Genomic DNA, 18450 nt, shown 5'->3' with positions numbered 1-18450 from the left:
TAATTATAAGTGCTTTTTCATTGCGAAGAGCCTTGAGAGATAGCATCCAGCTGCTGAAACAGGCAAGGAGGCAAAACAGCTCCTGGGGAAACTTGCTCAGGGTGACAGAAAGAGCTGGGGCTTGCTGTGAGGTTACAGAGCCATCCCTGTCTTCACTCTAGTGCCTGCTTGAAGCAAGGTAGAAAGAAGGGGATAAGAAATGTTACCCATAGCTGCCCCATGTCTTACCAGTCTGACCATGTAATTCCAACATGACAAAACTACTTGTCTGATAGAGCTTTTCACAAGACTGGTTACTGTGTTTCAAAGGTCATCAAGCCACCTACATGTGGTGGTTAATAGGAAAAGGCAGATGTGTTCGGTCAAAATAATTACACTCTCCCTACTTAACTGTTTCATTTGAAAATATTTATTTAACTAAAACCTTAACAGCTGTAAATAAATAGGAGCCTGCTGCTACTACCTTCACCTGCCTCAGCCCAAGAACCAGTTTCCCTCCTGGTTATGGTCCTGAAGGCCGTCCCACAGTTACAGCGCTCAGATAATGAACAACAAACATCCACAAAGTGGGCAGAAGGCAGAGATTCACAAACTGCTTGGTACAGAAAAGCAGGAACTTGTTTTTCTTCATGTGTTCTTCAGAGGTCCAGCTCACAGAGTTGACCTTCAGCCTGTTCTCTGGTCTACATCACAAAGTGTCCGACTTCCCTCGATGAAACTAGGGACACACAAAACCAGTTTGTCCCTGGCTTTGCACTAAAGTAAAGGTTTGAGAAAAGTACAGACAAGTACAGCAGGAAACAGTTTTGGTAGCAGTACACAAGATATAAACTCTGACCTTTCTTAACTCAGCAAACGCTGATCCAAAGGTGGGTTTCACCTGGGTTCTCTCCCTGATCCACTGTGGCAGTTTGTTAAAGACGGCAGGGCGGGCGTACCTGTGGTCCAGGAGCAGGATGCTTGCAAAGTCCTTCTGATGGCGAATGGCTCTGCCTGTACAGAGTGTACCACCACATTAAAATGGCCCGCTGAAGTGTTTGTTCTCAGGCAAGGAAGCTCATGTTCCCATCATCTGTACTTAGACTGATCGGTAACGCGTCTTTTTTTTCCCACCCTCTTACTTCAGTCACATTTCATATCACCCCAGCCTGCCCAAGGAAGGATGAATTACCTATCGACTGGTTTACTGCCTTCATGCACAGGTTTTCAATCAGCACTCTGCTAGGTGCCTGGCCAGCAGCTCTGGGCTGGAAAGGGAAAATAGGTAAGGCTGAACACGAGGCAGATACAAATCAAACTAGGGAGTCTTAACAACGAAGTGAGGCAAATGCTTTTACCCCTGCAGTGTGGGCACGTGGCCAAGCAGACCCCTCCGTGCTGAGAGTATGCAGGGACAGAAGAAAGGTTGCAGTCAGCAAACGATATTGAACATTCAAAGAGCCAGTCCAAGGCCCCCTTGAAGGCAGAAATCTTGTCCACAGCTGCGCAGGAGCAGCATCTCCAGGGGGCAGTGAGAAAGAACAAGTGCAGAAGTGATCCTGGCAAGCAGCTTCTACCACCCTGCCACTTCCTCTGGGGTTAAGGGACCTTGCTCCCCTTGGAACTTGGTGTTCCCAGGGAGCCCCAGTGGTGTTTCCCTGCACTGAGCTTTTCCCCTGTGTTTAGGGCCACCTGTATACCTGCAGCATGGAGAAGGCTGTGCTCTAGGTACCCCACAGACTGGGAAACCAGGGCAAGCCCAAAGAAAAGAACAAAAACAAAACCTTTGAAGGCAGCCCTGGGACTCTTGTGCTGGGAGGAAAGTTAATACTAAAAAGTCAAAGTGAAAGAGGCAGAGGTGTAAGTGTCTCTGTTACCATTGTTTTGTCAAGCCAAGTCATTTTTTCCTGGAGCTCTGGAGATTTAATGTTGGGGTAAGGCATTCCCACCATAATCACACACCTGCAAGGAGCAAGGGAGGACTGCATTACTCTTAATGTCTCATCCTAGAGCACTTTTCCAATAGACTGATAAATTAGAGGTCACTGCACCCCTGAAAGACAGCCAGCCATGAAAACCAAAGGCGGCAATAAAGCACAGCAGTCTGACAAGCACATTCTGAATGGAAAGCGGCAGAGGGATTCAGAGTGCCAGAACGAGGGATTATCTAGCACAGCAAGCCCAGCTGCATTACTCACATGAAAAGTACTTTGGACAAGCAGGTTTTACACCACCCAGCAGACTTTGTCCCATTGGTTTAAGCATCAGCCCAAGCCATGTGCTCCCCAGGATTTTCTATCTATGCAAGCGCAGTTGTGTCCGTCCTGTTTGGAGTCACCACACCACAAGCCCAGAGCTCACCTTCCAAGGAGCAGCCACCTTACCTTCCCAGGTCATCGGAGAAGTTGATCCCTTCACTCATTTTGCCTCCAACTACAGAAAGCAGCAGGGCCCCCGTCATCGGTCCTCCCACTTGGCTGCAGCGCTGCAGGAGAATGACCAGCAACTTAAACCAGAGTAAGGAAGATTTCTGTTTCAGAAACACTCCCACAGCTGGACTAGAGCCCTCTTTCCTTGATAAAAGCCACAATTGTCTCTTTTAGCAGTGCTCCCATACGCAGCTGGGGTGCCGCACTCACACCAGTCTGCCTCCTCAGCTTACCTTTATGCACTTGGCATATTCCACCAGCACCTGCTCCACCTGGTTGGCTTTTTTAGGCTCCTGAAAGATCTGTCAGAGGCACAGTGCATCAGTTGAGGCAGCAGGAAGCAAACAGTTTAAAGAAAGCAGTCCATTTTACTCCTAGGCCATTAAACAGCACATGGAACCAAGATCAGGGAAGGGAAAACTGCCTGAAAACCCAGCACCTCTCTCCTCTGCTCTGGAGAAGCACTGCTTGCTCACTACAGCACTTCTCAACTGGGCTCTGAAGGGAGCAGCAGCTGCTCCTGCCCCTCCAGCACTCCCTTTCAGCGTCGGCAGGCTTGTCTAATTCTGCACGAAGTTAAAAGTCATCTGAGAGCTGAAAGGCAGGAAAGCACTGTGCACCTCTTCCAACTATGAAGAACGAACCAGCCGCATGAGGAGACCCTCCAGCTGCAAGATCTTGGATGGCATGGTGCAACCTATCAATTCCAATCATCAATTAATTCCAAGTAATAACTCCTCTTGCCCAGTGAATAAAGTAGCTTTCTCTGCAAAGCATACATAAAGTAGTATTTCTTTGTTATTCTAGCATGCCTAGTTAGTTACTGAAAGCCCCTGAAGTTAATTGAGCTGCATTTTGATAGATGCTGCACCTTGGTCCAAATCACAAGTTGTTTTCCTAGTAAACGAGAGGCGCAACATCTGTATTTTCTGTGACAGTAAAGAAACTAGAGGATGTGTTTTCAACTTGGTTAGCAAGAAGTACTATCAAATCTTACCAGCCAGAATCAGTCTTTCAGTAGAAAAACAACAGGCAATTACAAATACAAGCCAAGACTATTTAACTTATTAAACAGTAGCTATTTAATCCTCGGATTTAAGTTAATTTTCTTTATGTAATTTATATCCAATCTCAGTGTGATCTCACCACAGCCACCTCAGGAAAGACTTCAACCTCCCTCTGCTGTGATATGTTCTTGTCTGGGGGCAGCTGAGAGTCACACTTGCTGCACTTCTACCAAATTGCTTTGCTAACGCATATCCAATTTGCCGGAGACTGCAAAGGCCAAACAAGAACAAATCAGAGTTGAAAGGCAGAGCACGCTGCGTGACTGTGGCACAAAGCCGTGGGGCGCTAGGCAGACCGCTGGGACCCTGACAGAACACACCTGAAAGGCACTATGAGTGACAGCCGTACAGACACATGGAGATCCACGTGCCAGAATGCCTGCACCGACGCTGTGAAATATCTGGGGATGTACTCTCCTAATCCACATGGTAAATTTGTAGCTTTTGGCAAACAGAAGTCACAGCCAGGGTATACGCAATTCATTCCCCACCTCCCCAGCACATGAGCCAAGATCCCTGCCCCACACCCCGAGGCAGTCAGGCTGCCTGACTTTCAACACCCAAGCTTCAGATACCTGTGAGAGTCACTGCAAAGGTTCTATATTCGCAATGATCTCCCCATCTAATGTTTCTCATCCCTTCTTCAACAGGAGACACCACTGCTAGTCTTTCAGTTCTCCACTCTGCACTTCCACCATTTGTCCTATGAACTGCAGTCTGGTCCCATTCTGCCTGGCCCTTAGCTGTGCTGGCCTATGGTCGAGGGACACACGGTCGAGCCTGGGAAAAACAAGTTCCCTGAAAGAGCTCAACCTGAACAGCCCCCCCAGCCACGACAGGAACGAGCTTGCTGGTTAAGGAAAGCGAGGATTGTCTCCCCCCATGGCCACTGCACAGACTGTGCACTTAAAGAATCTATGGCCGCATTTAATCTAATTTAGATCCCAGCTCAGTGATCAGCCACCCGGGAAGTATCATTTATTCATTACTGGAGGGATTGGCTAGATAAACATCCGCTCTGCTCTGCTGTGCAGAGTATGAGAACAACTCAGCAAGAGAGGCCTGTAATGCAAAGATAATTGTTTGATATTTTGAAACCTCCATTTAAAGTACCAACTGCCCCTGGCTGCACAATTACCTTCTTCTTAGTTGCCAGCCGTGTGAGCAGCCCCGTCTTCTCCCAGTGTGCGTACACCTGCTTCTCGTATTCGTAGGAGGGAAAGAAGCACACCACACCCCCTGGGACCACATTGCACAGGTTGCAAAGGATTCGACCCGTCTCATCCATCTGCAAGAGAGACAAGAGCATATTGCAGCTGACAGGCACCCCAGCTAATGCCGCTCCAAATCTGTGCTCAATCCCAGGATCACACCTCCCCTATGACATGCCTCAGGGGAAGGAAAAACATGGGCAATATGCCAGGTTTATTAAGAGAGCTGGGAATCATGAAAATGCTCTTCACTGCTTGGCCTCTACTAATCCAGGTTTTCTGTTACTGCTGTGGAGCAGTGGTCATTCAGGAAAAGAAGGTTTTATGTCTGTTGTCGCAGCAGATCGGACCTGTCGCACTAGAACAGATGTGGAGAGCTAGCTAGCACGTCTGGTGGAGATTCAGCAGGGGCAGAGCAGGTCTAGTGTCTAGCCTTGGGTGCTTACTGGCCCACCAAAGGAAAAAGTGCAGAAACATCTGCTGCCGCCCCTATGCTTTGGGCTGCACCCTGCAGGGCTGCCACGCTCCACTGTCACTGAGCCCTTCAAACTGTGAAGCAGAGTCACAAATCTCTTTCTGACGTCCAGCAGGCCAAATGCAGGATCTCAGTACAGCCAAACAGGAGTTGCTAGTGTCCCTCATCTCCAATAGCTACCTCTGAGCAGGCAGCTCAAAACCCCTCTTGCTGCTCCTCTTTCCCGATGACTTGGCAACACACCTGCCACAAATCCCACAGATTTCCCCTGCCATGGCTTTTGATCAGCCCACCTTTGAAACAGAGAGCATGCCAGCCTACGAAACATAAGCATGTGAGGCAACAATGAGCTACCCAGGAAGGGAACAAAGGAAAGACTGACCATCTGGGGCAGGTCTCTTGTCTGGTAGGTGAACTCCAGCTGCTGGTTGGAGGGACCACTGCAGAGGATTATAGGTAAAATGTTTTCTGGAGGAATCACATGTCCTGGAGACAAAACCAAGCAGTGAGAGGCACCATTGCTGCTGTATGCACAAACCCCACCAGCTGAACAGCTTTACCTGCATGCAGCAAGGCACATGTTTGTCTAAGTCACCCAGCTGCTCTGACTCGCATTCCCTGCACCCCTGGGAAGAAGGCACAGCATGCTGCCTGCTGACACTGGGGAAGCTCAGAGTGGAGGGAACCTAGCACCCCTCTGCTGCCATGAGAGACGCCATGTAGCTTAGAGTGCTGCCAGAACAGCACCAGAGGCAAACTGCAACACCCGGGTCCCGCAGAGACAGATTATGACCCCTCCCTGCCAGCCCGTCACACTCACCACAAGAGAACTCCACGACACGTGCAGGATCCACACCAGCACAGGACAGCAGCTGCTCTCGGAAATCAGCCACCTACAAACCACAAGCCAAAGAGAGGTAAAGCACCAGCGTCCCAAAAAACATGGCATCAGCAACACCGGTACTGCTCCTTGAGCACCAGTGTCAAGGGAGCCGGTCAGCTCTGTCCAGTGGGTTGCTGGCACAGGGGAGAGAGGCTCCCTCCGTGATGCAAAGATCAAGGGTGTGGGAATGCTGAGCACAGAAGCCAGGGCTGGGAGGTGTGTCAGAGCCCAGGGCACACAGAAGGAGAAAGGCCCTACACACATCCTGTGAGGTCAGCCAGGGCTTGAAGCCACTACTTAGTGGAGAGCTCATCTACCTATGGGACAGTCCCTGTGGGATCCCTGGCCCTTTAGAAGGTCAGATGGTTTTACAAAGTCCTCTGACCGCTACCCATGCTAGTTCCAACCTAGCATGAGCTCAGCCTATATCATCTTGAGGACAAGAAAGGCTAGCAAGGGCAATCCTGGCCTTACACCTACAATTTTTTGCATAAACAGGCAGTGTGATGGTTCATGCAGGGAAACCGTACCAGGGAGATAAAAGGGTAGGTAGAAAAGGTCTTTTCCCACAGACACCATGGGAAGTGAGAAGAAGAGCACAGCCCAGTGGCACCAAGGTGCTGTCGTTCCATGCCTGCTTGCAGATAGCACCAGAAACCTCCCGAGAGCCCCGCACAGCATCCTTATTCCCTCACCGGCTGCATGGTGCCCCCAGCAATGATTACAGCACGGCATTCTTCCACCACCTTGGCAAAGTGGACAGCTGGATTCAGCAAGAGGAATTTGAGGCTGCTCTGACCAACTGTGCCTGGGAAAAGGAGAGAGACAACATCAGGAACTAGCTGTGACACGCACTCAGGGATATAAGAGGCTCTCCCTCCTGTCCTGGGCACTCTGGCAGGTCCCCACCTCTCAAAATAAGGACTTGCTGCTATTCAACACTGCCAGGGGCAGCAGCAGGTAACACCAACCTGGAAGTTACCTGCTGCTTCCTAATCTGCCTAGATCTGCAGAAGAGGTGCAATAAATTGCAAGACAAAAATCAACATCCAAAGTGGAAGTAGAGCTCTGCAAACCCTGGCCCCAGTGCCCTTGGCCAAGATTTCTTTTGGTTTCACTAGAGTCCTCACACAGACTGAGCATGCCAGCCTGCATCAAAACAGCACAGGCAAGTTCTGCCAGGCTGCAGGCACGCCCTAGGCTCAGGATCTCCTCCCTCACTGCCACTGAAGCACCCTGCTTGCGACTCATGCCACCTCTCCCCAGCTCACCCTTTCCAGTACCTTGCTGGTTGAGAATGACTCGGCCATCTTGGTTTGCATTCGTGAGGGCCGAGAGAAATCCTTCAATCTGCATCAGTGGAGAGGCAGTTCGGAGCTGGTTGTTCTCAGCCTCCACAGGAGGGCTCTGCAGAGTACCTGCTGGCCAGAAAAGAAAAGGAGAGGCAGGCAACTTAGGCCACATTTCTGAAGACAGGGACTAAGCACAAAATATAGATGGGTCCTTTCTATGGGAACATGATGCCTGGTATACTTATGCAGGCAGAGAAAACCAACCTAATAAAGGAGAGAACCCAAATTCCATCCCATTGCTAGGAAAAAAAAAGCAAAGAAAGATTTGGCTTTTGTAGCTGGCACCACTAAACAGAGCTACCCATGGTAGCTCAGGTCCCAGAGCTGTGTCCCAGGTCACAGCAAGGTGAAGCGTGAGTGTGTGCAGTGTAAACATGGAATTGCATCATCCAGCTTGGAAGGGACCTCAGGAGATCTTCTAATCATATGTATAGTTGCCTACTCATGCATAGTAAGAAACACCTGCCCAGGACAGCTTCTGCAGTCTATCGCTCTTCAAATCTGCCTCCCCCTTTCCTCATGCAGATAGATGCAGGTTCCACACCCTCACTTTGTCCTCAGATGAACAAGTGGAGGATATCTGAACTCACCTTCTTTATCAGACCCCTGCTGGAGGGTCAGAAGGAAGTTCTGCAAACCAGCCAACTTCTGGTTCTCCTTGTTGGTCTTCACAGCTGTGGCAGGGCCTCCATATCGCTCCACAAACCCAAAAAGCTGCCAAGCAAAAGCCAGTAAGATTAAGACTACCAACAGCAGGAGTCAGGCAAGATAAAAACAGGTTTGCTGGCCTGCCACAAAGTTCCTTGTTGGATGTTTGCAAACCAGCCCAATCAGAATCTATCAGCCCAGAGCTCCCATTACTTTCCTTCACTCATTGAATCAAAACCAAAACAAGCCTCTGATGCTGGTTCCCCCAGGCCAGCGAGCTTGAGGCCAAGCATCACAGAATTAGCACCCACTTGAATACTGTGGTACACCATGTTGTGTGCTTCTTTGCTGTATAAGCAAAAGGTAACGTGCCCATACAGTGCTTTTTGCAGGAACCACTTTGTTTGCAGAGCAGAGAAGACAGGCTCCCACCCCAGCTGCTGCATCTTCCACTTCAAACTCAATGTGTGAAACAGCATTTGAACGCTGTTGATCACAGAGTCACGGGGGCAGTACCTTCCTACTGATGAGGCTCTTCTCGCAGTAATGCTGAACCTGTTGGAGGAAGACAGAAAAAATGAACTGGCGTTCAGCATCCCTTCTCCCATCCTGCAGCCCTTGATCCCTGTCCGGCAGGGGTATCACTTGCTGTTGTTGCTGTGCACTTGGGGAGGGATGCGCAGTTCTTCGTGAGCCTTGCCTCCTGGACAACAGTTTATTACAAAGGCATTGCTTCCAGAGCAGAAGCACGAAGTGTCAAGGTGCTGTGTTTGGAGGTTCAAGGGATGGGTTAGGTTGAGTAGCATAGTTTCTTCACCCTCAACCCTTACAGTTTAGCTTTGCCTACAGACAGCCTCTGCACTCGTACACGTTTAATTGCTTGCCTCCCTCTGCCCCAAGATGATCTATCTGGCTTTCAGGCGCTGTTATCCAGACAAGATGCAGAAGAGATCTACGCATTGCAGAGAATCTGCTAGAAAGCAGATTCTGCCACGTGGGCCTTGGCTCTGCTTCCAGCTCTCTCACACACTTTCTGATAACCTTGAACAGGTCACTGCCACCTGTGCCCTAGCAGACAACAACATTCGTATTACCTTGAAGAGGTTGATATTGTCAATCTGGCTCTGAAACAGAAAGTCATTGATGGATTTTAGCACTGTCCCTGAAAGAAAGAGGGGAAAGAGAATAAAAATTATTAGCTGCTGGGCCTGCAGCCCCTTACTGCCCACCCTCACGTCCCCAACTGATGGCTGCGTACCCCAGGTGTTCACTCCAGTCTTACCTGTTTGGGAAACTGCCTGACAGCTAGGATTTTGGTTCACATTACCTGTAAAACATGAAACCGATTCAAGGAAGCATTAGAATGAGTCTGTCTTAAAATTAAGCAAGAGACTAACAACTGAGCTGAAAGGGACACCGCACTAGGACAAAACCCAAGAAATAACTATACATCTGCAAAATGTAGCTATACAGACAAAACATCTGCTCCTGCTCAGTTTTAATTTCCCCTGCAGGGTACCCCTACTTTGTAGGGCAACTATACTGCTGCATCCTAAAAGCCACCACCTACATTCCTTCTGTAGCAGGAGGCAGCAGGTACGGTGGGTGCATACAAGTGCTCACACATTACATAGTCATCGTGCTGCAAAGATGCAGGGACAGGGACTGCAATGCATCCCTCACCCCCCCTCAGCGCAGCAGCGGGGAGCTGGAAGGCGCATAGGCTGGCAGGCAACTGGGAAGAGGGGAAAACCTGAGGACAGCTCCATGCCCAGACCCTAACAGCCAGAACAGGATTAACTGCTGCCACCCACTGCATTTTATGTCCTAGTGTTTAACACCCACCTCACATCTCACTTTTGCAGCCTCAATCATGAAGCTGTACACAGGCTGCATTTTCTAATGAAAGCACTTAACTCAGTGTGGGGAAGAGACTGGCGGGAACAGGGTGGGAAGAGTATACATTTGAGAGAAGGGCAGGGAGCACCACCAGGCCCCAGCCCCGAAGAGCTGCGTTTCCCCTGGGCAAGGAGGAAGTTCTTTATGAATAAAGAAATAAAATTGCTGGCATCTGAAACTATACATGAGCAACACCTCCCCACAGATTCTGCAGAGGGGGAAGGAGGATAGTGCCCTGAGGAAGCAGCAACTAGCTCAGAGTCTGTCAGGATCCCTGGAGATAGAATAGGTTTGCTTACCCCCCAGCACGGCCACAAACCGCTCCAGCACATACAGGATCTGCTTAATGTACATCAAGTTCTTTGCCTTCAAACGTTTTCTGTGAAAAATGAGACAGGTATTAGGCCCCAAAACATCTTCAGGGACTAACTCACAGCAGCTGAGCTGCAGAGACAAGCACCTGAACTCCCCTTCTTTTTGCAGAGACAGGAACCGAGAATGATTTCTCCCAGGATTATTCTCCCCATTTGTGACAGGGCATACACCCCTGGATATCCTGCCCAAGGTCACCCCAGAGGACTCACCCATGCACCCCACACCGTTCCTAGCATTGCCTTTCTCCTCACACATTAATTAGTTTGTTTATTACAACGGCAGCGACATCTCAAGTCTCTGTTGCAATAACACTCCACGATTGCGGTTGGTAGCATTGAGCACAATAATTGACCACTGCAGGGATGACAAGACACAAGGTTTTGCCAGAGCCAAAACCCACATATAGCTTCCTCCTCCTCAGAGCTTACTGCCTCTGCCATAATGCTGGTCAGCACATGAAAGACTACGGTCCAGGAGAGACATGAAAGAGTGAATCTTTTGAAATGCTGCATCACAAAGCAGGAGCGATTATAGGGAGATATTGGGAAAGAAACTGAGAGTGTAAAGGAAAGCCAGAATCCTCAGGGTATCCCCCTTCTCACTACTTAATACCAGCCCCAGGAGTCTGACTTAGACGGATTCTAGACAGAGATAACGAAGCGAGTGGCTTTTCATCTGCAGAAGTATTAATGCAAATAACTTTCCGCCAGGGAAAAGCAAGAAAGACCCTGCAGACACGAAACAAGCCATGGCATCCACACTGCCTGCCACCATTGTGCTCTTTTCCTTCAAGATCCTCACCTATATCGCTCCATGTACTGCAGCAGCTGGGAGTGGGCACAGCACAGCTACACGAACAAAAAAGGGAGCTGTTATTACAAAGGAGTCAAGAAAGGGTGCTCTGCCAGACACAGAGCTCACTCATGATTAACAAGCCAGGCTGTGACTCACCTGAGAGCCAGTGACCTCTGCACTATGGATACAGGTGATGGTGTCTATGAGGTTGTGAGCCTCGTCAATGATTACGATCTGATTCTTCAGCTTGATCCCAGCAGCGCTCCTGGTAGGCTCATGCAAGAGCATCTGATAGGGCAGCACCACCAGCTATGGGAGAAACACATGCTGCCCTGATTCTAGCTCCCACGCTTACAAACTTAGGGCACTCCCCAACCACTCACTGAAGGCCCATATCAGATGGCCTTGCAGAATTCAGTCAAGTTACTTACTATTATTATGGGAAAGGTAGGGAGAGAGACAGAAGCACATGCTTGAGAGGGGCACGGGGGTCGAAGCTAAGGAGAAACGATTGTGCTATAACTGCATAACAGCTCAGGTTGCCTTCCAGGTCTCCTCTGAAGCACTGAAAGCACATATTCTGATAGAGAACCAAGCAAGGTAGGAGAGCAGTGGCAAGAGCTAAGATTACATCCTTGTGTTGGTATTGCTTCAGAGCTGTTGAGCCTTTCAAGTATTTCAGAATGCTGAAAAACACTGGCACAGGTTGCCCAGAGAGGTGGTAGATGCCCCATTCCTGGAAATATTCAGTCAGGTGGGAGGGGGCTCTGAGCAACCTGACTGAGTTGAAGATGTCCCTGCTCACTGCAGGGGGGTTGGATTAGGTGGTCTTTAAAGGTTCTTTCTAATCCAAACTATTCTATGATTCTATGATACTCTCAGCCTCCCTATTAACTACAAATGTGTATTCTTCTTTTCCTTTGCTCTCTCAGCAAAACTACAGCTGACAGAAACACAGCCTGTTTACAGACTCCCACAATATTGAGTAACAGCACTGGAGGGAGCAGGCAATTGGTTTATTATTAGATGCCCTAGCATTAGTTCTGCTAAAACTGCGTACACCTTACCTGAGCAGCAGGAATGGCGTATCGACTCCCGTAATATGGGCAGGCTTTGTTCTCCCTTCCCAAAGCCACCAACTGCTCAATATCCTTCACTTCCACTAGAACTTCATCGCGGAGAAACTGCATTTGCTCATAGGAATAAAATGGGCATACAGTGCGACTCACACGTCTCTTCTTCCCTTCCATCTCTTCATCACTCTTCTTTTCTAACAGCAGAAATCAAAAGAAAGCTATGAGCAACACACAGCCTAAACCAGCCACTTTGCAGAACCTCCTGGATTTCAAAGCAGGCTTTGTCACGTGTATTTTTAACCTATCATCTATTTAAAAATTATTCAGCAGTAACATTTCCATTTCTGTAGTAGGCACTACTCTTGCCAGTTAGATTTACCCATGTAACATCCTCTAACGTTTCTAGTACTGAGTGACAAAGTACCCTTCCGCTGTGGGAGTCCTGAACAGCTTAAGACACTCAGAAAATACATACACATCTCAGCACCCTAGCCTGGAGGACAAGAAAAGTAAAAGCACTAAGGGTCTCTAGCTGTGTTCCTCCAACCTGCCATTTTCAAGCTCCTACCACTCTCTTGCTAGAACTGATTGTCAGAGCACACTGTCTCCAGACTCTCCTATCAGCTTTATCAGGGATTGCTTCCCCAGGCTGGAAATGTTCCTACCATGTTTGTTCTTTTGCATCTCCATGCATCGGTCATTGATAAGCTGGAGAGCCCCCAAGCGACGCACCTCCTCATTCACACACAGGTTCTTGGACATGCAAAGAGAGGAAGAGGTAGGGGGCCGTTAAGCACTGGGTGCCCCCTGTGCACCCTTTGCTGTAAGAGAAGAGATTTCTTTAAAGCAATCTCAGGCCAGATTCCAAAATGGAAAAGTTTATCGGTGAGACATTGTGCATCCTAACTGCCACAAATATGCTTGAAACTGGGAAAAACTTAGCAAGGAGGAAAAAAAATAAGAAAAGGTGCACTGAGATGGCTCACTGCTACAAAACAGCTTCAAGAAAATGCTGCCAGAAGTAATACTAAGAGGCAAGCCTTCCCAGTGACTGACATCTGTAATATTCCACATCAGAAGACGTAAAACAGATTTTTCTGTTTACATCAAAGGGTGTTTTGGCCAAAACACAGCTCACAGAAAAACATACATCACAGAGATCTGTGTCACGACCCATGACTGCCTCAGTTTTTCAATGGGAGATTCAGTCAATCCTCAAGATGCCTTCTGAGGTGTCACGCCCACGCACCTCCTCACAAAGTCTCTCACATTAAGTTAACACGCGCCCTGGGTCCCTTGTGAACAATACCACGTACCTGCCTGGATCCCAAGGAGACCAGACGCGTGTCTTTGCCAAAAGGACTTTTTTGCACCTCACGCACAAACTGGGATAGCTGGGAGTGAGTGCGGCTGCAGTAGTAAATCTACAATGAGGAAGAGCAAAGGGAAGTCAAGAAGCACATGGAAGCCAATCCCCTACCTACAACTGGTCCTGCATGGAAGCAGCTGAGCACCTCAACGAGGTTAATCTTGATCAAGCCTTCAAAAACACAAGGGAAGGCACATGTTTGGGTGTCACCTTACAACTGTTGAGACCAATAGCCTTATCTTTGCTTTCTCCTACGCATTTATCTTTGTTTCCATTTAATTTTCCAAAGCCCCTATAATAGCAGGGACTCACCATCGGAGAGTAATAAAGAAAGTGTTTCTCGCAGTGTGCTTTTACAGCAAGCCACAGCAAAAAATCAGCAGTGTTAGCAGAGCAGGCTGCTTAGGCAGCTGATGCAGTCCAGAAGGAGATGAGCACAGCAGAACTCGTTGCTACTGTCAACAAACTTGGCAGTTCTTGGATGCGACTTCCTAAATCCTTGTGTACCGCAAGGCTCTGGGAAGGGCGCAAGGAAGCCACAATTCTGCTCACTCCTACGCTGTTCTGTGAGGCAGCACTATTTACCTTCCTCATCTCACCTTAGTCACATGCTCCTCTTCCAAATCATCGTCATCTTCTTCCAGCCTAAGAAAAGAGAGAGCTCAAACAGTTTCCTTTCAGCAGATCACTGACAGTTAGAATCAAATGATGCTTTACTACAAAAGATAGGTCTCAAGAGAGATGGTTATGTCATCTCAAGAAGGGCCTCAGATCTTAGCTCAGAAAGTAAAAGAAAAATTGGCTTTTTAAGGATAGGGTAAGTGTGCACAATCAAGTCTAGCCTTGCTCTTTAGAAGAAAAATGTCTGTAGGGCTGTGTCTTTAGCAACTTCAAGAATTTTTTCTTTTTCTTTTAAATCTGGGGCTCCTAAGCCCTGGGCATAAGCTAATCAGTGCTACACTTTTCTTTGGTGAGCTTATTTATTTATTTTTGTAAAACTTTCCCTTTAGAGATAATTTACCACCCTCAAGCTGTTGCATAAAGAAATGCTTCAGGAAGGTATTTAGCTGCATAGAGTTCCTCAAAGGCAACAGCAGTTTAGTGTTTGATAAACTACATATAAACGTAGTAGTTAAGTGTTTTGCAATTTTTAAGGCAGGAGGATCTATCTGGATACTAATTAGTAAATTTGTATTTTAAATGTATTTAACTTTTCATGCTGAAGTATGGCTTCTGGCTTTCTGCATAAAGCAGATGTATGGGAGAGAAAACTGTACGTTGGGTTTTCATGCTTTAGAAATGTGAACATCTCTCCCTTTTAGAGTATCAAAGGATGCCAGTGCTAATCTGCAGGACTGATAGCTGCCTCTGATGCCCTGGGTTCCAATTTGCTTTTCTAATGCCAAGAACTTGATCTCTAGTCATTCACTCAGCATCCAGAGACATTCTTTGGGAAACCACGCACGGATAAAGGCAAGACACTGCCACACATTTTAAGAAAGATGCATCAAGGTCACTCTGATTGGTCTAATAAAAGCTTAAAAAACAAGGCAAAATAAAATTCCCCAAAAGCACCAAAACAACCAGTTAAGCAAACCAACCCCCAGAACAACAACTAACTTACACAGCTTGAATGGCGGAGAAACTCCAGATCTGCACAATTACATCTGAAATCTCTTTAATCAAGGCAAGCCAAAAATGACACAGAAAATAATACTTCCTTGGCTTGGAATCCCCTCAGTCCCTGTCCTTACCTAGATACCACTTTCTTTTCTTCATCACTCTCATATTCAGCAAGAATCAGCTCCTCCTCACTGTGGTCTAGCTGATCTAGAGTATCCACTCCAGCTCCCTCTGAAAGAACCTCCTTGCTGAGCTGAAGAAGGCGCTTTGTCTCATCCTCCTCAGATCTCTGAAACAAACACATGAACGATCACATTATTTCTCGTACAGAAAGGGAGGTAGCACACACGTCACTTTACGCCATGGACAGGTCAGAAGACAACAGAGTCCCTCAGTCATAACATGGGTAATGGCTGGCTGGGTAAACACCCAGCAGGACAAGCAAATGCACCAAGGGTGTCTGAAGCTGTTCAGCCCCACAGAATGCAGCTGTTACCAACAACTAAAGACTTGCCCACACAGACATATATGAAGGGGGAAACATAAAGTCCCTTCTATGCAAAAGGCCCACTGAACTAATAGATCCTGAAATGACAATATCCATGTAATCCAGTATTAGTTGCTCAAAGTGGCCCATAAAAGATGTCTGCCTGAAAAAAAAAAAAAATCATGTAAATAAATGCACCCAAACATACAAGGACATAATGAAACACTCTGTCCACACTTAAAGATAGGATAAACTCAGTGCCTGTTTTAGAACACAGAGCACAAGACTTCTCTTGGTGTTTTTTCTCCATTTGGTTCCTACTCCAACACAGGTCTACCCCTCTACAAAAATTCCATGAAACTGTTGCAGAATAGTTGTCTGAATAACTTTGTGTCCTGATACGGAAGAGTTTGTTTTTTCAATCTGAAAACACTATCTCCCAACTTCAGTGAGTGTTCTTTTACCACAGCATTATGAAGAAATGAAGTTAGTGAGCGCTACTACAGAAGAGATTAATCAGTTGCCTTTCCAAATCCCTGTAATATTTCTTTAATTTGCTTTCTTGCTACTTACCACGTTTCTCATTTCACATGCTCTTCATCCTCTTTTAAGAGACAAAAGTTCTTCCTTTGTTCCACTCGGTTTTTTATTTGCCATTCACCTCTGAGCCTTTGCTATTTCTGCCATATCCTTCTGACAGGAGTCGACCAAAACCTAACACATCACTTGAGATGGAGCACACGAGAAACTAATAGCCTGGCAGCCTAATAAGTCTGCCTGTTTGGGACCCAAAGTCGGTATTTCCAGGAAGTTTGACTCATACCATCAAAAAGCTCTTAGAGTTAAAAACACCAAAGCCAGTTCACCCATCTAAATGGCAGGAGAGTGTATCTGTGAACTTTTTGTGTGTTGAAGAAAGAGATTTCTGAACAATACAATCACGTTTGCTATGAAAGTAAACAAGTGCAATAGTTCCCTGCTGGTGGGCAAAGTACAACCAAAGCCTGACCTGGCTTTTTTGGAGGGGTCTTCTGTTCCCATGATCTTAAATTTAATCACAGTTCTACAGGTTTTATTCCAGAACTACAGATGTTCACCCATGCTCATAAAACAGAGAGCTTTCAACAAAAAAAAAAAAAATCCAAGCATTAAAGCTTTTAAAACAAAAGCAGAGGGCCAGAAGGCCATCAGAACACACACCCTTTCTACCCACACACAGGCATCGTCACAGGAAATTCTCTACGCACATACTGTTTTTCACATCTGTACTTTAAAAAGAGAATCTAACCAAAAGTTTTGGATAACCAGTTTCAGCAACCTAATACAAAGACCTCCCCAAACAAATGGGTTGGAAAACTCAGAATGAAGTCGCAGTTATAGCCAGTATGAACAACACTCGAGTTTTAACCTCTGCGGGATAACTCACCTTTCTCTTTTCTGCATATTTTAACTGCACATTATGGCGGATTTTCTCAAGACGATCTTCTCGCTTTTTCCTCCTGATCTGCTCTTCCTAAAATAAAGGGAGAGTGAAGGAAGGATGAAGCATGTTTAGTTCTAAACCCTGGGTGTACTTACTTTCCTATTCCCTGGGTATAGACAAAAATTAACTGTGACATAAAATTGTAAGTACGCAGCCCCTTTAGGCTGGAGCACACGCCTGCTGTATGTTACTATGTTCAGAGTAATATTGTTTCCTATCTTCTGCACCTTCCATGGCAACTCCTCGTCCCTCATAACTGAGTCAAAGTCCCGTGAAAGACCAAGACCACCATCAACGCTTGTCTCGCTTGTTTTTCCCAATCATCACCCAGGCCGTCAGCCTTTCTGATCCTCACACCTCGTTGTTTTACCCACCCTCCACATACGAGCATTTCTCAACCTTTAGCCTGTCCACCATGTCACGCTCTTCTTTCTTCTGCACAAACGCCGTCACCCAGTCCGGCTCCACGGCGGCGGCGCCTCCGCCCTCCGGGCGCCGGGGCCCAGCTGAAGCCACCTGCGTCGTCCCCTCCCGCCCGCTCTCCTCGGGCGCCAGAAGCCGCGCCTCCTCCTGCCGCTTCTTCTCCTCGAAGTCTCGGAGCCAGGCGAGGGCCCCGCAGATGAGACTCAGGGATTTGCCCTGCCGTGGAAAGCGAACAAGGTGAGGCTCCGGTGGCCGGAGCCCTGCTGCCACCGACACTCCGCGCTGACGGGGACCCGGCGGGGACAGGGGACGCGCAGCCGCGGTCCCTCCGCGGGGACGGGGCCACCCTCGGTGACAGACCCTTCCGCGCGGGGTCAGGCCCAGCCGCGGCCCTTTTCCGCGGGTCCCCCCCACCTCGCCAGGGGACCCCCGTGTACCCCCCTGCCCCGGGTGACGGACCCCTGCCGCCGCCCCACCCTCCAGGCCGCCGCACCGTCCCGCCTCACCGTCCCCGTGGGGCTCTCGAAGATGCCCACCCGGCCGGCCTCCAGCGCGCCGTACAGCGCCGCCATGAACCGCTCCTGGATGAGGTAGGGCGTGTAGGGGAACGGGAACCGGCCGCCGCCGCCCGGGCCCGGCGCTGCGCCGCCCGCCGCCTGCGGGCACACGGGCCGCGCCGCCGCCGGGGCCGCCGCGCTTTCCATCCCGCCCGGCGCCGCCGCGCCGCTTCGAACCGACCGCCGGGGACGCCCCGCCCCCTTCCCGTGACGCTGCGGTGACGCTTCCGTCACGCTTCCCGTGACGCTCCCCTCCCTCCGCCCCCGCGGGGCCTGGGGGCGGCCGGGGCTGCCCAGGGCCGAGCTCGTCGCCCCACCG

The 18450-nt window shown here is 48.6% G+C and overlaps 1 protein-coding gene across 4 annotated transcripts; it reads right to left on the bottom strand.

Moving 5' to 3' along the window:
- Positions 1-391: 391 nt before the first annotated feature.
- DDX11 (DEAD/H-box helicase 11) lies at positions 392-18333 on the bottom strand. 4 transcript variants are annotated; one of them, XM_064458090.1, is made up of 26 exons: positions 18081-18333; positions 17551-17790; positions 17095-17181; positions 15313-15470; positions 14158-14203; positions 13506-13613; positions 12855-12942; positions 12181-12383; positions 11270-11422; positions 11120-11166; positions 10243-10322; positions 9327-9371; positions 9139-9206; positions 8561-8599; positions 7987-8110; positions 7328-7465; positions 6740-6852; positions 5982-6054; positions 5544-5647; positions 4614-4763; positions 2642-2710; positions 2364-2464; positions 1857-1941; positions 1172-1247; positions 839-993; positions 392-718 (listed from the first exon to the last, which is right to left on the bottom strand). In XM_064458090.1, the coding sequence occupies exons 1-26, from the start codon at positions 18276-18278 to the stop codon at positions 689-691; spliced, it is 2778 nt and encodes a 925-aa protein (XP_064314160.1). In that variant the 5' UTR covers positions 18279-18333; the 3' UTR covers positions 392-688. The 4 variants fall into 4 exon arrangements, with proteins under 4 accessions (XP_064314160.1, XP_064314161.1, XP_064314162.1 ...); XM_064458091.1 differs by having other exon boundaries at positions 7328-7462; XM_064458092.1 differs by lacking the exon at positions 17551-17790.
- Positions 18334-18450: the final 117 nt, after the last annotated feature.

This window comes from Phalacrocorax carbo, chromosome 1, assembly GCF_963921805.1.
Source record: "Phalacrocorax carbo chromosome 1, bPhaCar2.1, whole genome shotgun sequence".
NCBI lineage: Eukaryota > Metazoa > Chordata > Aves > Suliformes > Phalacrocoracidae > Phalacrocorax > Phalacrocorax carbo.
Note: the sequence above shows the minus strand (reverse complement) of the source record. Positions and strands in the feature narration are given on the sequence as shown.